The 18,882-nt window shown below is 42.7% G+C and overlaps 1 protein-coding gene across 1 annotated transcript in view; it reads right to left on the reverse strand.

Annotated features, from left to right (window-relative positions):
• SYNE1 (spectrin repeat containing, nuclear envelope 1) overlaps window positions 1-18,882 on the reverse strand; it is a 644,155-nt gene that overhangs the window by 126,161 nt on the left and 499,112 nt on the right. Inside the window, exons 117-123 of the mRNA XM_006882743.1 lie at window positions 18,083-18,265; window positions 17,333-17,479; window positions 15,791-15,945; window positions 14,536-14,683; window positions 11,249-11,343; window positions 6,587-6,821; window positions 3,174-3,368 (exon numbers count right to left, since the gene is read on the reverse strand). Coding sequence (XP_006882805.1) covers window positions 3,174-3,368; window positions 6,587-6,821; window positions 11,249-11,343; window positions 14,536-14,683; window positions 15,791-15,945; window positions 17,333-17,479; window positions 18,083-18,265 — 1,158 coding nt within the window. The remainder of the gene's footprint in view (window positions 1-3,173; window positions 3,369-6,586; window positions 6,822-11,248; window positions 11,344-14,535; window positions 14,684-15,790; window positions 15,946-17,332; window positions 17,480-18,082; window positions 18,266-18,882) is intronic.

The following is an 18,882-nucleotide window of genomic DNA, read 5'->3' on the forward strand; positions in this document are numbered from 1 at the left end:
GCACGTAACAACAACAACAATGTGTACCCATGTTTATCGTGGCTTTGTTCACAGTAGTAAAGAGCTGGAAACAACCCAAGTGCCCATTAACAAACGAATGGATAGAGAAGCTCTGGTATATTCACACAATGGAATACTACGCTGAATTGAAAAACAAAGAATTCATGCAATGTTATGCAAAATGGGTGACTCTGGAGGACATTATGCTGAGTGAAATATCTCAGTCACAAAACGACAAATACTGCACAGGGTCACTGTGGTAAAACGGGACTGACATCAGGGCTTAGGGAAGACGGAGTAGGCGGGGAGGAATGGTGTATACTGCATTGTAACAGATGAGAGAGAGAGAACTGTTTGAAAGGGATATATGCTCGGGTATTATTGTCATGACAGGAGTCCAGAACAAAGGTAGTATAGTGGACTTGGGGGGAGGGATTGCATAACAATGAAACAATTTTTCTTTTACTTTTCAAGGAGAAGAGTGAATTGAGGGAGGGGAGGACAGGGAGAAGAGTGCAACAATGAATGAATGGAAACCCTAAGTCTCTGTAAACTTTCATTAAAATTAATTTAAAAAAGAGAAAAAATATTCAGTGATCTAAAAGAAATGAGGTCTACTTCTAATGTCTCATAAGAAAAGAAAGAGAATATTGTCAAGGACATGAGTCTGGTTGACAGAGTACTATATTGACTCTATTTCTGGCATATTCACTCAGTCATTAAGAGTTAAGAACAGACCAATATAATAGCTGTGGTTGAAGGATACACTCAAATGATGCTGAATAAACATTAAACTTTAGCTTCATAAATTCTGGGCAAACAGGATCTAATTTATGATCCAAAAGAAAATAAACTTTAACAAAAGAAGAATAGAAATTCCCCCTAGCCAAGCCAACTTAGATTCTAAAGCTAACTTCAGTAAATCTTTTCACTGCATGAATTATAAGAAAGTAACATCATGTTACACTCCCTTAAACTGACATGAAAAGCAAACACAGTGATTCAACCATTACAGTCTATTAAGTTTTGGGAATATGTCCAAAAATCACATCACAGATCAAGAAAGATTCATCTACAGAATGAGTTACAATGTATTTAATCATTTCCTGAAAGTATGAAAGAAGGGAAAAGCAATGGCATTGTATTAATGATAAATTGTGCTGTATGCAAATAAAAGTCTTTACAGATGTTAAGTGGTATTTTTGTTTCTTAGACAGAACTTAATACGTTCTAAAACAAAATTCAAAAGAATAAACTCGATATGCCGACTTCAAAAAAGCAGCATCTATTCCATTTTAAATTTATTCTAAATTTTGATTCATTGTAGTGACAAATTTAAATCAAATAGAAAACCTCATTAAAATGTAACTAGTTATATCAATCTATGTAAAATTTCAGTGTGTAGCCTTTCTTGCTTTAAATAATGATAATAACAACATCAACAAAGATAATTACTGCCTTTGATTAACTGCTCAATCTATGTCACAAACTCTGCAATATAATTTACCTTCATTATTTCATTAAATTATCCCACAATCATATGAAGGAGGTGTTATTATACTCATTCTACAGATGAAGAAACTGAGGCTTAGCTAAACGGAACAACATAGTTAATGTGACTTTGTGGGTTTGTCACTTAGTTGTCACTCTTGTTGTTGTTGTTGTATACCAGTGACTCGGGCCTGACCCAGAGCTGACCCTCCAATGGGTTTTCAGAGGCAGTTAATTTCATGGGAGGAGATTGCCCATCTTTCTCCTGGGTGCAGCTGGTGGATTTGAATCACGTACCTTTGTGTTGGCTGCACAATTCCTTACCACTAAGCCACCAGGGCTCCCTTAGTTGTCACTCGTGGTAAGGCATTGCACTGTCAACCCAAAAGCACACAGTTCAAATCCTTCAGCTGCTGCACGGAAAAAACAAGAGCAGTCTTCCCCGATGGGGATAAGTGCCTCTGAAATTCCGCTGTAGGGTCAGTAATGAATTGGGCTTGACCTAAAAGCACACAATAACAATAATAATGGTGCTTAATGAGTTTAGAACCCATACTCTTTTGATTCAGGTTGGAAAACAGGAGCAGTATCCACTTCCTAAACTAGATGACTCTGGAAATTATAAATTCTATAAATGTACAGAAATGATGTTAATTACAGAAAAGAAATCAAGTCTTTTGTGCAAGGTTCGCTATGAGTTGTATTCGACTTGACATTTAACCACTGCTAAGTGAGACTACTGTTGTTATATTTGGAGAAACATTCTTCCACTTTGTGCATTACTCTTTGTCAATGTGCTGTACAAAGTAATCTGGGTTTGCTGTGATGCTGAATCTTTTGCCACTGGGGTATCAAGCACCATAATGGTTTCCCAATGTGGACAGTGTGTGGTGAAGCTCCCAGTTGTAAAACAGGTTTGGAAGCAGGAGTGGCATCACTTCTAAATCACATGCTTTTGGAAACTCTATGAACTTGGAGAAATGACAATAGTTATGGAAAGGCATTAGGTCTTTTGTTCATAGGGTTGCTATGAGTCGTGCTTGACTTGACAGCAATCAACAACAACAACAACAACCCTTCCGTAACTACATATTTATGTATTTTGTGTAAAACTGGGGAGTGCGAGGAAGAAAGCGCACCACATGGGAGGTCTAGCTAAACCAACATGCCCCTAAGTTGAATGAGTGACCCCCATTTAACCTGCATCCAATTGAAGGTTTAATGGGCCCATTGTGGTAAGATCAAATCTGCCTTATCTCCTTGGGTAGGATTTCCCCTCTTACAAACAAAGAGATTTCAATCTTGAAAAGCACTTTAGGGGATTTAGATTGGGGAGGGGATTCCACTCTCTGTGCTCATGAATGAATTTATCAATTTATAAACTGACAGCTACGAGCTTGGCACTGGCCTTGCCTCAGAAGTTAGATCTTGTGGAACTTAATGGCACTTGGTAGAGAGACTTTTCTGGAAGACAAAATTGCTAAGGACTGGGATGTACTTTCAGTTTGTGCAAGACACAACAAGGTCTGAAGACAGGGAGGATGGGGCCCCTGATGAGTCCTGTATTATCTGAATGAGGGCTGGAGGAAGCAGTGTTACCAGTGGAAGAGGTTTTACACTGAAACCCAGGCCTGAAGACAAGGTGCTTCCTCCTGTCTGCAGGAGGGAAGAGCTGAGCTTACCTTTAACAGGAAGGCCAGCTGCTGCTTCTGCTCGTGCAGGTACAAGCTGGCTGCCTTCCACTTGTCCTGGATGTCCGTGAGCTCAGCCTGCAGGGCGGCCTCGGCCCCGCTGTCTGCCGAGAGCAGGAGCTGCTTGCCAGCCTCCACCGTCAGGATATAGCTTCCCTGCTGTCGCAAGAACACTTTTTCTTTGAACTGAAAGGAACCAGAGCATTAACTTTAAAAAAGAAAAAAAAAGTAAAGTATATATAATTTTTTAAAATGTATAAAGCATTCTTAAACATCACACAATTTTCATCTAAGGTGCACTATCTAATGTTATACTCTGGTGCTAATGGAAAGTTGGGCGGTTCGAATCCACCCAGTGGCTCCAAAGGAGAAAATCTGAAGGCCTGCTCTTACTGCCTGTTCTTAAGTGCCACTGAGGCAACCACAACACACAGCAACCCTCTGAATGAGGGGTCTAAACCCCGCCCTACCTCACCCATTCTCACCATCTCTTAAGCCAACGTTACAGTCACTGTGTTACTCCAGCTCATTGCCGTCTTCCCTTCCTTCACTGACCCTCCACCTTCCCAGGCATGAGGTCCTTCTCCAATGACTGACCCCTCCTAACAACATGCTCAAAGAGTTACAGCCTAGAAAACCCAATGGGGCAGTTCGGTTCTGTCATTGGGGGTTTCTACGAGTTGAATTAAACCCAATGACTCCTAGCAATAACAGCATCAAATTTACAAAATTTTAATAGTATATTAAGTATATATCCTATCTCTAGCTCTATATCTATATCTGGATCTATCTGTCGATCTAGATATCTATATAGAGATATATTTTTTATTTTTTATTAATTTCAATGAACGTTTACAGAGATTTTGGATCGCCATTCATTCATTGTTGCACTTTTCTCCCTGCCCACCCCACCCTCAGTTCTCTCTTCTCTTTGTAAAGTAAAAGAAAAATCCCTTCATTGGTATACAATGCCCTTGCACCCCACCACCACCACCCCAAGTATATTCCACTCTGCAACCTTCATTCCAGACTCTTATGATAATCATAATGCCCTAAAATATATTGCTTTTAAACTGTTCTCTCCCTCATTGGTTTCAATGCAGTATACATTTTTTTTTTTTTACACAGCAAACATTTACTGAGCAGGCTTGTATACAAATGAAGCAACACATGAATGGATGAGGACACCGTGAGAGTAGCCATTGTTAAATAAAAGTCCAATGCAATGCAATAACTGCTTGATTAGATTTGAGCCCATGAGAAAAGCTTTAGTACAGGGTGCACAGAAGGCTTCCTCATAGTAAGGCTTGAATGAGCCTTGGAAGACATATGATGAGCACCGTTAGATTAAGAGGAGCCCTGGCGGCTTGCCCCATAGTGTGCTGTCCTACTGACCATGAGGCTGGGAGTCTCTGGGAGCGGGGCTTCATGGTGAAGGAGAGGCAGTCGCCTCCCATTAGGGTTTACAGGCTGGGAAGTCTGGTGGAGGACCATGGTGAGTCAGAAGGCAGCGCAGTGAACCAGTGAGTGTGACAGGCTATGAGGAGCGCTAATGCTAAGATCTTGGTTGCGAACGCTCAAATCTACCACCTGCTTTGTAGTGATAAATGTGGTCATTGGCATCCCTAAAGAGTGTAGCCTCGGAAACCCTCCAGGGCAGGTTTATCCTGACTGAGAGTCATCGATGGCATTGACTTGGCAGCAAGAAGTGAGCTTAGGTTTAGTGCAATGAGGGTCAGAGTGGGAGAGGGGGCGTCTTCTGGAGACAGACGGGAGAGGGGCATGGATGGACAGATCTACTCTGCAAGACAAGTAAGGACTTATTCAAGAGACTGGATGTGATTTCCAACGGCTGGAACACAGGACTTACACAAGAGCGTGGTAGAAAATACACAAGAGTGTGGTCGAAAATCTGAGAGGACGGAACTCTGCATAAGAACTTGGTATTTTGGTTGGTTGTTTGGTTGGGGTTTGTTTTTTTGGGGTGTTTTTTTTTCCTATCTGCTGTTATTAAACTTCAAAATATAAAGGCAAAAAAAAAACAAACCCCAAAACAAAAATCCCAAAACATAACACAAAGACCTCCTTAACCAGAGGGCTCTGAGAGGAGCTACTTCTCACTTGAAGCAGAAGTTGATCCCAGAGAAGCAATGAAAAGGTCTTACTGCTACTGAGATATGAGCTGGTTCTCTCTGCGAGAACTGGGTTTTGATACTCAGCAGGAGGGTAGGAAACGAAGGAAGAACATGGATGTGCTCACGTGCCAGAGTGAGCAGGGCCAGCAACGTCTTTCTGTCAAGGCAAGAAATCATGAGCTGCTCCAGGGCAGTGAGTGGGGATGTAGATGTGGGGGACAGACGTGCGAGTAAGAGGGAAGGAGTACAGGTGGACAACGACGTAGAGCTCTCGGCTTGATACACCGGCTAGTTGGCAACAACATTTACTTAATGAAAACCTGTTATTATTGCTGGGTACCGTCCAAATTGACTACGGCCCCCAGAGACCAGACCCTTTGAACAACAGGTCTGAACCGTGCTCTATCCTGCCCCGTCCACAAGATGTTTAATATACACTGACTGGCCCATAGTTACAGCCACTGTGTTAATCCATCTTGTTGACAGTCATCTTCTCTTTCTCTGAATTAGGACACAGGGAACATAATCCGACTCGGAATAGTTAGCCGAAGACATCACACTCAGTGTAGGCCCACTGAGCATACAGTGTCTACAATGCACATGGGAATAAATTCTAAAAAGAAGTCGGGCCCATGGCTCAAAAGTGCAGGAGATGGCAGGGACCAGAAGATAGCAATTTGGCCCTTCTCTGCTAGTAGGGGAAGAGGGTGTGTATGTGTGTGTGTGTGTGTGGTCTCCCAATGAACTTAAGAAAACAAGAACAGTGCCTTTTAAGGAGAAAGAACAGCATGCTGGGAAAGATGGTGCAGTGCACCAGGAGGTGTGTCTATCTCTGTCTGTTTGTCTAAGATGTCCAAATTGACAGACTGGTCAAAATAAGAGTCCAGCCTGGAATGAACGTGACACTTAAAGCTGGAAATAATAATTTCTGCAATAAATATGTAGACTACATGTTAAAATACATCATGAATGAAAACCATACACTGTTAAATTTCTCTTTCTTTCCATCCACACAGGGATTCAGTGAATTCATGGGAGATCCTGGGGTGGGAGATGTAAGGAGTTTTGGTGAGGCTAGATTTTCCAGCCATTTCAGCATTAAATGCGGGCTTAGTGCTTCAATTGTTTGGTGCATTTCTGTTGACCCTGGTGGGTCCTGTTCGGCTCCCGCTGCCAGCCACTCAGGAATCCCTGGGAAGAATTTAGACTCGGGTAGAGTGGGCGGAGGAAACCCAGGCGAGGCTGAACGCAGTGTGCTCTGTCCCTCACCTGCACTTCATCGAAGAGGGTCCTCGCTTGCTGCAGCGGCAGAGGGGCCCTCCCCAGGGCACTGGCCGGCAGGTAGGACACCTCGGCCAGCCATTTGCGGAGCTTCTCTGCCATCTCGCGGTAGCGCTGCCACTGGCGGACCTGGCTGTCAATGATGCCGCGCCTCTGCTGGGCCCTGCGCACCACGCCCTGCCACTGATGGTTGAGCATGGTCAGCTTCAGGTTGAACTGGTCCCTGCAGAGGAAACAGTGATACGTGAAGGAGCTTCCCTCTGGGGCACTTCCACAGCCCCGAGCAGGTGGCTTCAGACGCCCGCTATGAGCTGGAAGGCAGAGCGAAGGCAAGTCTTTTTTTTTTTTAATTAATTGTAATGAAAGTTTAAAGAGACTTAGGTTTTCCAGTCATTCATTGTTACACTTTTCTCCCTGCCCATCCCTTCCCCGACCCAGTTTGCTCTTCTCTTTGAAAAGTAAAAGAAAAACTCTTTTCATTGTTATGCAATCCCTCCCTCCAAGTCCACTACACTGTGCAGCCTTCATTCTGGACTCCCGTCATAACAATAATACCCAATCAAATATCCGTTTTAAACGGTTCTCTCCCTCATCTGTTTCAATGCAGTATATATATCCTTCTCAGTCTTCCCTCAACCCCGATGTCAGTCCCGTTTTACAGCAGTGACCCTGTGCAATATTTATCCTTTTGTGACTGAGATATTTCACTCAGCATAACGTCCTCCAGGGTCACCCATTTTAAAAACTTTGGTCACGGCTAAGGAAAATGGTATGGGATCAATGAACCAATGTTTCCATGTATCAGTACAAACAGAGGCAGTGTTTTCAATAGTGTCCTTACAAGTAAAATTGCCCCTTTTAAGAGCTCTAGATTATAGTCAGTTGAACTCAACTCATTGCCATTGAGTCAGAACAGACCCATAGCTGGTCCACCAGCAGATTTTCAGAGGCTTCGAACTGCACGGCAGGAGACTGCCCATCTTTCTCCCTCAGAGTGACTGGTGGATTCAAACCACCTGCCTCTGGGTTGGCATCTCAGTTCCTTCCTCTCTAGGCAACCAGTGATCCATCTGTGAACCAAAAGCTGGTGACTCAAACCTGCCCAGTGACTATAGTGGTAAAGACCTGGTCGTCTGCTCCCACAGATTACAGCCTAGACAACCCTCGTGGGCAGCCATACTCTGTCAGACAGCATCACGATGAGTTGACGGTGACCTGGACATTCAAGTGGTAGCCCTGGAATTGGCTAGTATAGGTTTAGGCAGCATCAAATAGAATGAGTTTTTCATTGGAAATTGTAAATGACATGCTATGCATCTAAGCACTAAAGTCTAGCACTAGACTTTAAGTGTCTATGTGATTTCCTTATCATGCTCATTTGCTTTTCTTTCTAGAATAAACCATTCTCTCCTCTTGACTGTGGCTTCCAATCAGAATTAGGATTATTCCTATACTCTTAGGGAGCTCGCTCTGGTGGCTTAGTGGCAAGAACCTGGGCTCCAATCCCAAAGGCATTCGGTTCGAGGCCACCAGCTGTTATGCAGGAGAAGGATGGGTGATCTCCTCCCGCGGGATTAACTGCCTCTGAAAACCCTACAGAGGTCAGTTCCAACTCACAGTACACAACAATCTATACTCTTAATCCTATATTCATAATATCCTCCTCTCTCATCTGGGACTACTGTGTCCTTAAATTTTTTTAATATTTTCCTTATTCCTAAAAATGTATTTAATGATTCCGCCTAATTAAAAAGATGCATACATAGTCAATGTTAAAAGAACATTGTGTCAAGCTCCAGGAACATGTTTCTTAGGCACTTCTATTTTTTATATAGATCTGTAGGATAGATTAGATGTGACGATGACTAGTTCTCACGGCGTAGGATGTAGGATCAACATCCTGCAAAATGAAAAGCTAGCAGCTAAATCTGCCAACTTCTCTGTAGAAGATAGATAGGTTGTCTCTTCCCATAAAGATTTATAACTTTGGAAACCAGAAAAGGACTGCTCTTAACTCAGAACTGCCTTGGCACTGTATTTTAATAGATATTCTGATATCTTCAACCTCTCATAACAGAATCCAAAAGTGATGAGTCACTTCCCGAGATTTCTCTTAACATCACAAGCATCTGTCTCTCTAGTAACGAGCAGCTCCAGGCCACGACAGGGCTCATGGTGTGAAACCATTGACCTGCTTCAGCTGTTATTGAGTTGCCCTGACTCACGATGACCCACGTGTGTCAGAGCAATGTTATTCCCCACAGGGCTTTCAATGACGGATTCATTTAGAAGCAGAACACCAGGCCTTTCTTCTGAGGCACTTCTGGGAACACTCAATCTATCAACCTTCCCCAATCCGGCAGCTAGAGAGCCAAGATACCTTTCACGCACTTACTCTTTCTTTGTACGCCCAAAATACCGGAGCTACCTGCCAGGAAAACAAAAACAAAAACAAACAACCACAACAAACTGGCTGCTATCAAGGTGAGTCCCTGTCCAAATGACTTTCCACTGTATTTCCAAAGCCATATGTCTTTTTTTTTTTAGCCATGTCTTTATAGCAGGGCATTGCTACCTTTCTCCTGTGCAGCGGTTCATGCACTTAAACCACCAACCTTTCCATGAACAGCTGGGCGCATTACACACTATACCACCAAGTCTCCTTAAATATACATTGCTCCCAGTCCTCAACTTGAAGCTTTCTACCCAATGCTAAGACATTAAAGTTAAAACACAACCTGCTGACCGACCACTGGGCCTTCTGATCATCACCATGCTTTAACATGATCATTTATTTTTGTAACATTTAATTTTGAATTCCCTTCACCTTGGGGCCAGCCTACCCATTCTCATTGGTGCAGTGCTTTTTACTATTTGAAACCTGTTAGATGCTGGCTTTCCCCTAAATTTTACATGTTATCTTGCTGAGTAACTCAAACATTTACCTTACTGTGATGGACTTAAGGGACTATAAAACACAGATAAAAGTTAATTGCATTTGAATTTATTTTATTTTTCAATGACTATTTATGTAAGTAGATTTACATAAACAGAAAATCGTTCCATGAATTTATTTTATTTTGAAAGTTTTAAATTCTCAATAAAAAGCACATGGAAATTTGGCCGATTTAGAAGAAATACGATATCACATTTTGCTGTTCTAACTTTAACCACAAAAATCTTTTATGTGCTTCCAAAGCACTAAAAACATTTCAACAATAATTAAGATTTCTTTTCAATTTTTTTAAAAAAAATGATAATTTTAATCACAGCTCCTGGTCATAAGCATGAGAAAGGGTTGTATGTAGTAAAATAAATGAGGCTTATACTCTAAATGGTCTGTATATGACAAAATCTTTATGTCATGTTAAGCATTTTTATGAACTCTATGAATGTTCAAACAATCAGATGGTAACCAGAAGGTTGGAGGTTTGAGTTTGCCCAGGCGCAACTCAAAAGAAAGACCTCGTGATCTTCACCCTGAAACCCACAGCGTCCCTTTTCAGCAGGAAGTAGCTAAGAGAATACGCCATCCCCTTTTCCTTATGACTCAGGGTGAAGTCTCTCTCAGGGAGGAGTGATAGGGAATGGCAAAGGACACACTGACAAAGGAGATTAATCAGAACTGGCTTTGACAAGCACTGTGGCAATTGGACAATTAAAATAGACATTCAGGGGGCGGGGAGAAGAACGAACTGGGGAGGAGGGTAGAGAAAACAGTGCAACAATGAATGAATGAGGACCCAAAATCTCTGTAAATGTTCATTAAAACTAATAAAATTTAATAATAATTAAAAAAAAAAAAAGAAAAACCAGCCATTGACAATTCTATGGAGGCCACTTCTAAACAACGAGTGAGAAGCTGGTCTTACAGCCCAAATATCAGTGCAGAACATAGAATGAACTAAGTATTGTTTCAAGGAAATGCAAATATGATGTTAAACCATTCATTCACATGCCAGAAAGTGGGCAAAGAATTAGGTTTTAGCTCTGCAGTTTCAACAGATAATGTGCTGGGTAAGTGAAGAGAACGTAGGATTTCGTATTGAATGTGGCGTCACTTAAGAAAAGGATTATTTTGAGCACGGAGAACACAGGCAGCATGAGAAGCCTGGCTGGTATAATTTAATACTGATTAGAGTTTAGCTTCACAGGCCGGAGGCCAGTTTCAGCTGCTGCCGGGTTACGAGACCTTGAGCACATCAGTTCACGTTTCCGGGCCTCAGGTTTTTCATCTCTCAGGAAGAGAGATGTATTACCGTGAGCTAAGCTCCTTTTAGAAACCAAATCTCCGCAATTCTATAAGGATATTAGAAACATCTGTTTAGCAACTCACTGATATAGTTCATTCTGATCTAGTCCTTAATGCCAGGCCCTGACAGAGGACCCCTGAGGGCTTGGCGAGGTGGTTTCCAATTACGCTCCGTCCTTCAAACAAGCTAAGAGCAGTTCTTTATAGGGATTCAATACTCAGTCATGTCAGAGACACAGACAAGCCTTTACTCCAGTTACGGAGCCTCCACTCTCATGCAGTTGTCCTAGGAAGACCGGGCTTGTGTCCTCCAATCTGCTCATTAAAAAGAAAATTACAAACACCCAGGATGGTACTATCCTTCATGATAATATGTGATAATACGGCCGACATCCTACCTGTCGTCAACTTGACCTTGTTCTAGAAGACGCTGCCCGTCAACGATGATGGAGTGCAAAATCTGCTGCCGACTGAACATCTCCGCTTGGAACAACTATTAGCAAAAAAAAGAAACACTCTTTAGAGCTCCTAGTTGTAGCGACCCATTCTCCACCGACTTTCCAAATATCCTGCTCTGAACAAGACTATGAAACACATCTCCAGCCCTATGAAAACCTGCAGTAGAGTCAGGACTCTTTGCCTTTTGAAAACAATTAAGATACCCTTGAAGAGGGACGTAGCTCTTTAGTTCATAGGGTCGCTGTGAGTCATACTCCACTTAAGGGCCCCTAACAACATCAAACAAACGCTAAATGTAAATGGAGGGAGCTCTGGTAGCTTCTTGTTGTTGTTGTGGGCAGTAGAGTCAGAACCAACCCATAGCTGATCCTCCCATGGATTTTCAGAGGCAGTTAGTCACACGGGAGGAGATTTGTCTTCCTTCTTCCACAGAGCAGCTGCTGGCCTCGAACCACGTGCCTTTGGGACTGCAGCACAGCTTCTTGCCACTTGCACTGCTAACCCAAAGGTGTGCACTTTGAAATCATCAGCTGCTCTGTGGGAGCAAGATGGGCAGTCTCCTCTCGGAGCAACTCACTGCCTCTGAAAACCTGCCGGAGGGCCAGGCACAGGCCGGTTCTGACTCCGTGGGACTGAACAACAACAAAGTAAATGCCATTTTTGAAAAGCAGAATGGTATTTCTCTCTTCCTCTCAAAGGCAACTCACAGTGGAGTTGGTGTCCAGTTTTGGAGTCTTCCATATGCAGCATATGGACCCTTTTTTTTCTTTCTTTTTAAGGCATGGAGTATAAACTCAGGTCTGTGGGGTCGTCTTTAGGGAGGTGCCCTGTTAACCCGAAGACTGCACCTCTCTGGTGGTTTGACTCTGAGAGAAAGATGAGCAACCAAGAAGCTTAAGAAAAGAGGATGGAGTGAGCTCTGGTGGCCTAGTAGCAAGAAGCTGTGCTGCAATCCCAAAGGTACATGGTTCGAATCCACCAGATGCTCCGCTGGAGATGGAGGGGCAATCTCCTCCTGTACCAATTAGATCTGATTTGATGGTACACACACAAAAAAAATCATAAAATAAAAAAAAAAGAAGGAGGATGGGGGAAAGAAAACAATTTCTATGTTGTTATACCTTTTCTTCCTTTTTAAATTTTTTTTAAAACATGTTGCCGCACACTTTTAAATTGATGACCGTGCTTAGAAACACATTTTTTTTCCTTCAATGTATCACTGTCATTTGTGGCAACGTGTTAAAAAAGTCATTACTTCTTGGCTGCTAGCTGCAAAGTCAGCAGTTTAAAGGAGCCAGCTGCTCTTTGCGAGGAAGACAAGGCAGTCTACCTTTCTAAAGATTTACAGCCTTGGAGGCCCTACGTTGCTGCCGTTGTTAGGGACCATCAAGTTGAGTACAACTCATAGGGACCCTATCAGCAACTGATCTGAACCGTATCCTATTCTGTGCCATCCTCACACTTCCTGACACACCGGGGCCCACCGCTGCAGTCACCATGTCAATGCGCCTGGCTGAGATGAGAGTCTTCCTCTCTTTTGCTGACCTTCCACCTTTCCAAGCATAATGTTCCTTTCCAAGGAATAGCCTCTGCCAGTAACATGCCCAAAGTATGTGAAATGAAGCTTTATAATCTTTGCCTCGAAGGAGCACCCTGGCTGCACTTTCTCCAAGACATATCCGTTTGTTATTTTGCCAGTACACAGGATATTCAGTGCTCTTCTCCAACATCATAGTTCAAAGGCATCAATTCTTCTTCTGTCATCCTTATCATCCACTATCCAGCTCTCAGATGCATAGTAAGTGAGTGAAAAGATCATGGCCTGAATCAGGCACACCTTAGTCCTCAAACTGACATCATTGCTCCTCAATAATTTGGAGAAGTTCCTGACTGCAGCTGTTCCCAGTGTAAGACATCTCCTGATCTTTTAACTGCTGATACCAAGTGTAGTGACTGGAGATCCAAGAAAGATGAAGTCACTGACAGGTCCTACAGACCACTTCTGCTCAAGTACTTAGTCTTCTAGGGTCACACAAGGGGAGCTCTCGTGTCCTAGTGGGGAGAGAGTTGTCATTTTAACTGAAAAGTGGTGGTTCAAATCCACCAGTGGCTCCTCAATAGAAAGCTGGGCAGTCTCCTTCCATGTAATTTCGAGTCTCTGAAAACCTGCTGGGGGCTCAGCTGAGTCAGAGTTGACTTGATGGCAGTGGTTTGGTTGGTTTTGATCCTCTCCTCCCAATATAATTAGATAAATAAAATTCTTTCACCACTTTAAAAAAACAAACAAACTCAATTCAGCAGGAGGTTTTTTCAATGATTCCCATTGTAATTTACACCACCATTGAGATATAACTCACAAGCCACACAGCTGTGTGAAGTGTACAAGTCAATGGTTTTCAGTATATTTACAGCGTGTGTCACCATCACCACAGTCAATTTTAGGATGTTTGCATTGTCCCCAAAAGCAATTCTGAATGTATTATTAATTACTTCACATTTGTTTTCAGCTCCTGCTGAAACCAAAATTAAACCCCCCAACTGGTCAGACAAATCTGACCCAGCAGAACCACAGCAGTTTATGATCAAGTGTCTTAAGAAATAAGGGAAATTGAAAGAATTTGTTCAAATTTGTATTTGAATTTTGTAATCAAACTAGTAGAAAAAGGAAGGAAGGAAGGAAGGAAGAAGGAGAAGGAGAAAAAGGAAGAAAGGGGAAGGGAAAGGGGAAGGGGAAGGGAAGGGGAGGGGAGGGGAGGGGAGGGAGGAAGGAAGGAAGGAAGGAAGGAAGGAAGGAAGGAAGGAGAAGGGAAGGGAGGGAGGAAGGAAGGAACTGATATGAGTCCCCCGAGTTTGTAAGTCTGAACACATTTACTGGAGCCTGTGTCATATCTTTCCCAAGGGGAGAAAGCACTGCTGGTGGCTTCCACCCTTCAACCTGTGATTAGCAGATGGGTGCTCTAACCCTAGACCACCAGGGTCTCGCCAGTTTTCTACCTTTGACGGTTTGCAATCAGAGCGCTTATTATGACTATGCGGCAGAAAACCGGACCACATGACTCTGATCAAGACAGCAAAGCCGCTGGCCGAAGAAAGGGGGTAAAAATGCAAACAAGACCAAGACCTGACTTGGCGCCTGTGTCAGCGGCCCAGCTCCTCCCTGTCATGTTTGGAAGCATCTCCTACAGGTGTCCAACTTGTCCCCTCGAGAGCTGGTGGCCTCACTTACCTCGTGAGCTCGCTGCTGCTCCAGGAGACGCTGGTAATTGCCTGAGATCTCCACTGCCAGCTTCTGCTCTGTTTGAACCAAGAACTCCATCCAAGTTTCACATTTCTCCAAGAAAGTCTGATGTTGTAACAAAAATGACTGCAGCTTACTGATGGAACAGAGGGGAGATGAGAAATCCAGTTATTATATTATTCCATATATATATCTTATTCTTAGGACTCTGTATACAAAACTAGCCTAAGCATCCTGTTTCTTACTGTAATTTAACTGCCACAAAGCTTTTTTATTAGGTGGTAAATGTATGTGTGTATTTGTTGTTGTTAGGTCCCATTAAGTGAGAACCAACTCACAGCTGACCCATCAGAAGGGTTTTCAAAGACTAAATTGCATGAATGAAGAGTAACTCTCTTTCTCCCATGAAGCAGCTGGTGGATTTGAACTTTTTCATTTGGGTTCACAGCACAACTCCCTATCTACTAGGCCACCAGAACTCCCACAGACACATAAAAATACATAAATACTTTTTAAATGTTGTTGTTGTTGTTAAGTGCCGTCAAGTTGCAGGAGACTCATAGCGACCCTATGAAGGAGAGTCCTCGACGCTTGGGTGCCTTTCACCCTCTCTCCAGTTTCATAGGGTTTCCGGAGGCTTAAAAGATATACTTGTACTGAGCCTTCAGTAGGTTTGCAGAGGCAGTTAATCATATGGAAGGAGACTGCCCATCTTCCATAGAGCTGCTGGGGGATTTGAACTGTATGCCTTTGGGTTGACAGTACAATTCTTAACCCTGAAGCCACTAGAGCTCCTTATACTCAATATCTTCTCATTCCTTGGCCTTGGGACAATACTTAGTACACCATGCATGGGAGTCCCCTTATATATAATTCTTCCGGCTTTAATTTTAAATTTTGTTGACCTTATTGGAAACACTAAGCACTGGTAAACACACAAAATTTATGAATTTATAACCTACAAGTATTCTAGAGAAACCAAAATCATCTCTTGGCTAGCCCAAAGCAAAACCAATGCTCTCAAGTCAATTCTAAGTTATAGAGACCTGGTAGAACTGCCCTATTGCATTTCTAAGGCCATACATCTTTACAGAAACAGATGGCCACTTAGTTTTCCCGTGGAGTAGCTGCTGGCCTTGAACTCCCAACCTTTCGGTTGGCAACCAAGTGCTTTATAAATATGGATGAAGAGATAAACATAGGTGAAGACCTCTGCCAGGGCTCCTCATGCCTGTCACTGTACCTGAATCTTTCCGTAGTCTGAGAGGAGATGAGAGACCAGTGGCGATTCAAGTTCTGCATCCTCTTGATTTCCTTGTCACTCAGGGGTAACCTGTACCCCAGTTCATTCAGATGGTCTAAATCTGGAGCCATGCTGCTGAATTTTAACATCTGTCCCTGAAACCGAGAGTTAGAGACAAGGTCAGAGAAGGGAGAGCTTTGTCAAGCCCACCACCCACGTCTGGCTCAGGAGAGGCTGGTCTTTTCGTCTCGTGTTCATTTCTTGGCAGCTTTCTCTCAATCTTCAGAGAAACAAAGGAAAGTCAGGCTGGATTCTCATCGGCCAGCTTTTGCTGCTGCCGTAGCTACTGTTAGGGCATGAAGCAAAACCTTCCACTGACTGCCTTGTAGTTTATGTGTATTCTCTTATTTACCCAATTACTCTTCACGAAAAGAATTCTTGCTAAAGGTGGTGAAGAATGAACAGAAAACTAAATGAATCCATGAAGCTATTGCCCTGAGATAGTTTTTAAACTTGAAATCTTAAGCCAAAAATATTCACTGGTCTTCTTCAAGCCAACCATGACTTTAGCTAGCAAAGAATGTCTGCCCTTAGCACTCTCCCCTTTCAGAGGACTTTGTATATGGGATCAAAGTGATAACAAATGGAGAGCAAGTCGAAAGGAAGCTCAGAGGGGAAGTAACTGTACATCAAGAAGGGGAAGCAAATTAAAAGAGGAGGCTGGGAATGGCTTCCCAATCTGAAGAACTTAACCAAGGTCACTGCATTTTATAGGAAGAAATGACTGAGTTTATGTATGTGCTGTGGTACATATTTTTCAACAAGATTTTATCAATAAAAGTTGAGAACCCTTAGGGAGACAGAGGAAGGTCAGATTATGCCACGTCTGACAATACATGCTGGCATTTACTGTAAGAGCAATGAGGAGCCACGGAGAGTTTTTCGTGGGAAAGAACAGACTGATGGTTATGTATCTACTATATCATTTTATTTACCTTCTTGAACATTTGAGAATGCTTATCATTAAGTTGAATGCCTAAATGGGGAGGGGGGAATTGAACAACTTAAACCCTCTATTTTGTTATGTCAGCATGGAATAGATTGGCAGGAGGGAGATGGAGGCAAAGGAAGGGCTGTGGGCCTGTGTGGAGGGCTGTGAGAAGGGCCCAAGGATCCGTGGAAGTCCACGGGAGGGGCCCGGGCATCCGTGGAGGGCTGTGGGAGGGGCCCTGGGATCTGTGGAAGGATGCTGGAGGGGCCCACAGACAGAGCAGGGTGAGCAGAGAGGAGATGGTAGTTCAAGAGGTCATCAGGAAGTGACCAACTGGGCGTTAAGAAGGGATGACGGGGACCACAGGAGGTGTGAGGTAGTCTTCTGCAGCTGGCCCTGCCTCAGTTCTCTTGTGAGCCTCCCACAAACACTTCACTTTTCTAGGTGACTGAGCCCAGAAGAGAACAGTTCTATGTCAGGAGTTGTGCCTTTGCCTTAGGCTGTACGGACAGACAATTGAGTGCATGCAATTCATATTTTAACACGTTTACCTTAAGTTCTTCCATCCTCTCCTGAATGGTTGAGAGGTCAGATGAATGACTAGGGTCCTGTCCTTGTAGGATCTCTTCCGCTTCCACTATCCAGGCCTCCAGACCTTCTAAACTCTTAGCAAAGGTCTCGTAGTCAAGAACTCCAGCCTTTTTCCCCCCCACAAAAGAAAAAACAGTATTTAGAAATCAAGTAAAAGGGCAAGAGCTATTAAAGATTATTTTAATATATTTTCTAAGTATTGTTATTGTTTTTATTTATGTATAAAATTGTTTTTCTAAAGATACTATTTCCTTAAAAAAAATCCCAAGGCTACAGTTATTTAAATTTTCTTTTATTAATTTTTTTTTCTAAAATTTAGGGTTATTTTGAAGTTTTATTCATCAAATAATCAATTTATGTTATTTGTCAAATTTACAGTCAAACTATCAAAAATACAGTGGTCCTAAATAAAACTTGAATTTTATAAACATGTATATTAATGCCAAAGGCACGCCATGCTTACTAGTTGGATGTACTTTACTCAGTACCATGGAGGTAGGCTCGGATTAGGAGCTAAATTACATTAGAGAGAACAATGTCCATCCCTAGACCCCACTCTCATTGGCTCTTTCAAAAACCTTTGATCTTAGTGTGTTAGTTCTTTGGTCTTGAAAAAAGGCATGATGTCACTGATGGGAGCATTTTCTCCTCCCCTACTTACGCCAAGCACATCACCACTTCCTACCATCTGCTCGGTGTGAACTCTGTACCTGGAACATGGTCTGCTGTTTGGACAGAGACTGTTCAATGGCATTTAAGTGCTGACTCAAGGAGAGCTGGTCAGACTGAATGGCTGATGCGGCGGAAGCATCCACTTGCTGCTTGAGTTGCTCTCCCAGCTCATGGAGAACAAAAAGGGAATCCTTCACACCTCCCAGTCCTTTGAGGCGGTCCTAAGGAAAAGGAAAACACAGGGATGCCTGTCAGAAGTCAAGAAGTCAAGTGCACGCCTTCTCATGAACAATCAAGAGCAAAGGTGCAAACATCTCAAATCTTATTGTTCTCATTATTATACTAAGCCACCTTCATCTGGTGAAAAGTCGATCTGCATCTGACCAGAATCCCACTGAAGTCTAGAAACAACCACAGAAAAGTTTCAAATTTAGGTTCCTGACTTCAACCTCAAAGTTGATGAGACTCAACAGAAAGTGCAACTTAGGTTTTCAGAACTCTGCCCTCCCTTTTCAGCCTGGACAAAGCGACCTGCTCTCATTTCCCCAAGATTTTCTTTTCTCCAAGTAAAAAATTGGATATAATAAGGTGATAATAAAAAAATTGTTTCTGTATATTTTCTCTTTGCAGGCTCCACATACAAAACTAAAATAATAATTCTGCCCTTAAATAGAGAATATAGCTTCCTAATTATCAATGCCAAAGATATAATTATTAGATAGTACAAACTTTCATGGGTTGACATTAGTTATGAATCTCATTGAACAGAACCATCCCATCTCATGGTGTTTCCATGGCCTTTATGGACACACATAAACATACTTTTATATATTTATAT

The sequence above is a fragment of the Elephantulus edwardii genome, unplaced genomic scaffold, assembly GCF_000299155.1.
Source record: "Elephantulus edwardii isolate Elephantulus edwardi_28Jun2011 unplaced genomic scaffold, EleEdw1.0 scaffold00024, whole genome shotgun sequence".
Taxonomy (NCBI): Eukaryota; Metazoa; Chordata; class Mammalia; order Macroscelidea; family Macroscelididae; genus Elephantulus; species Elephantulus edwardii.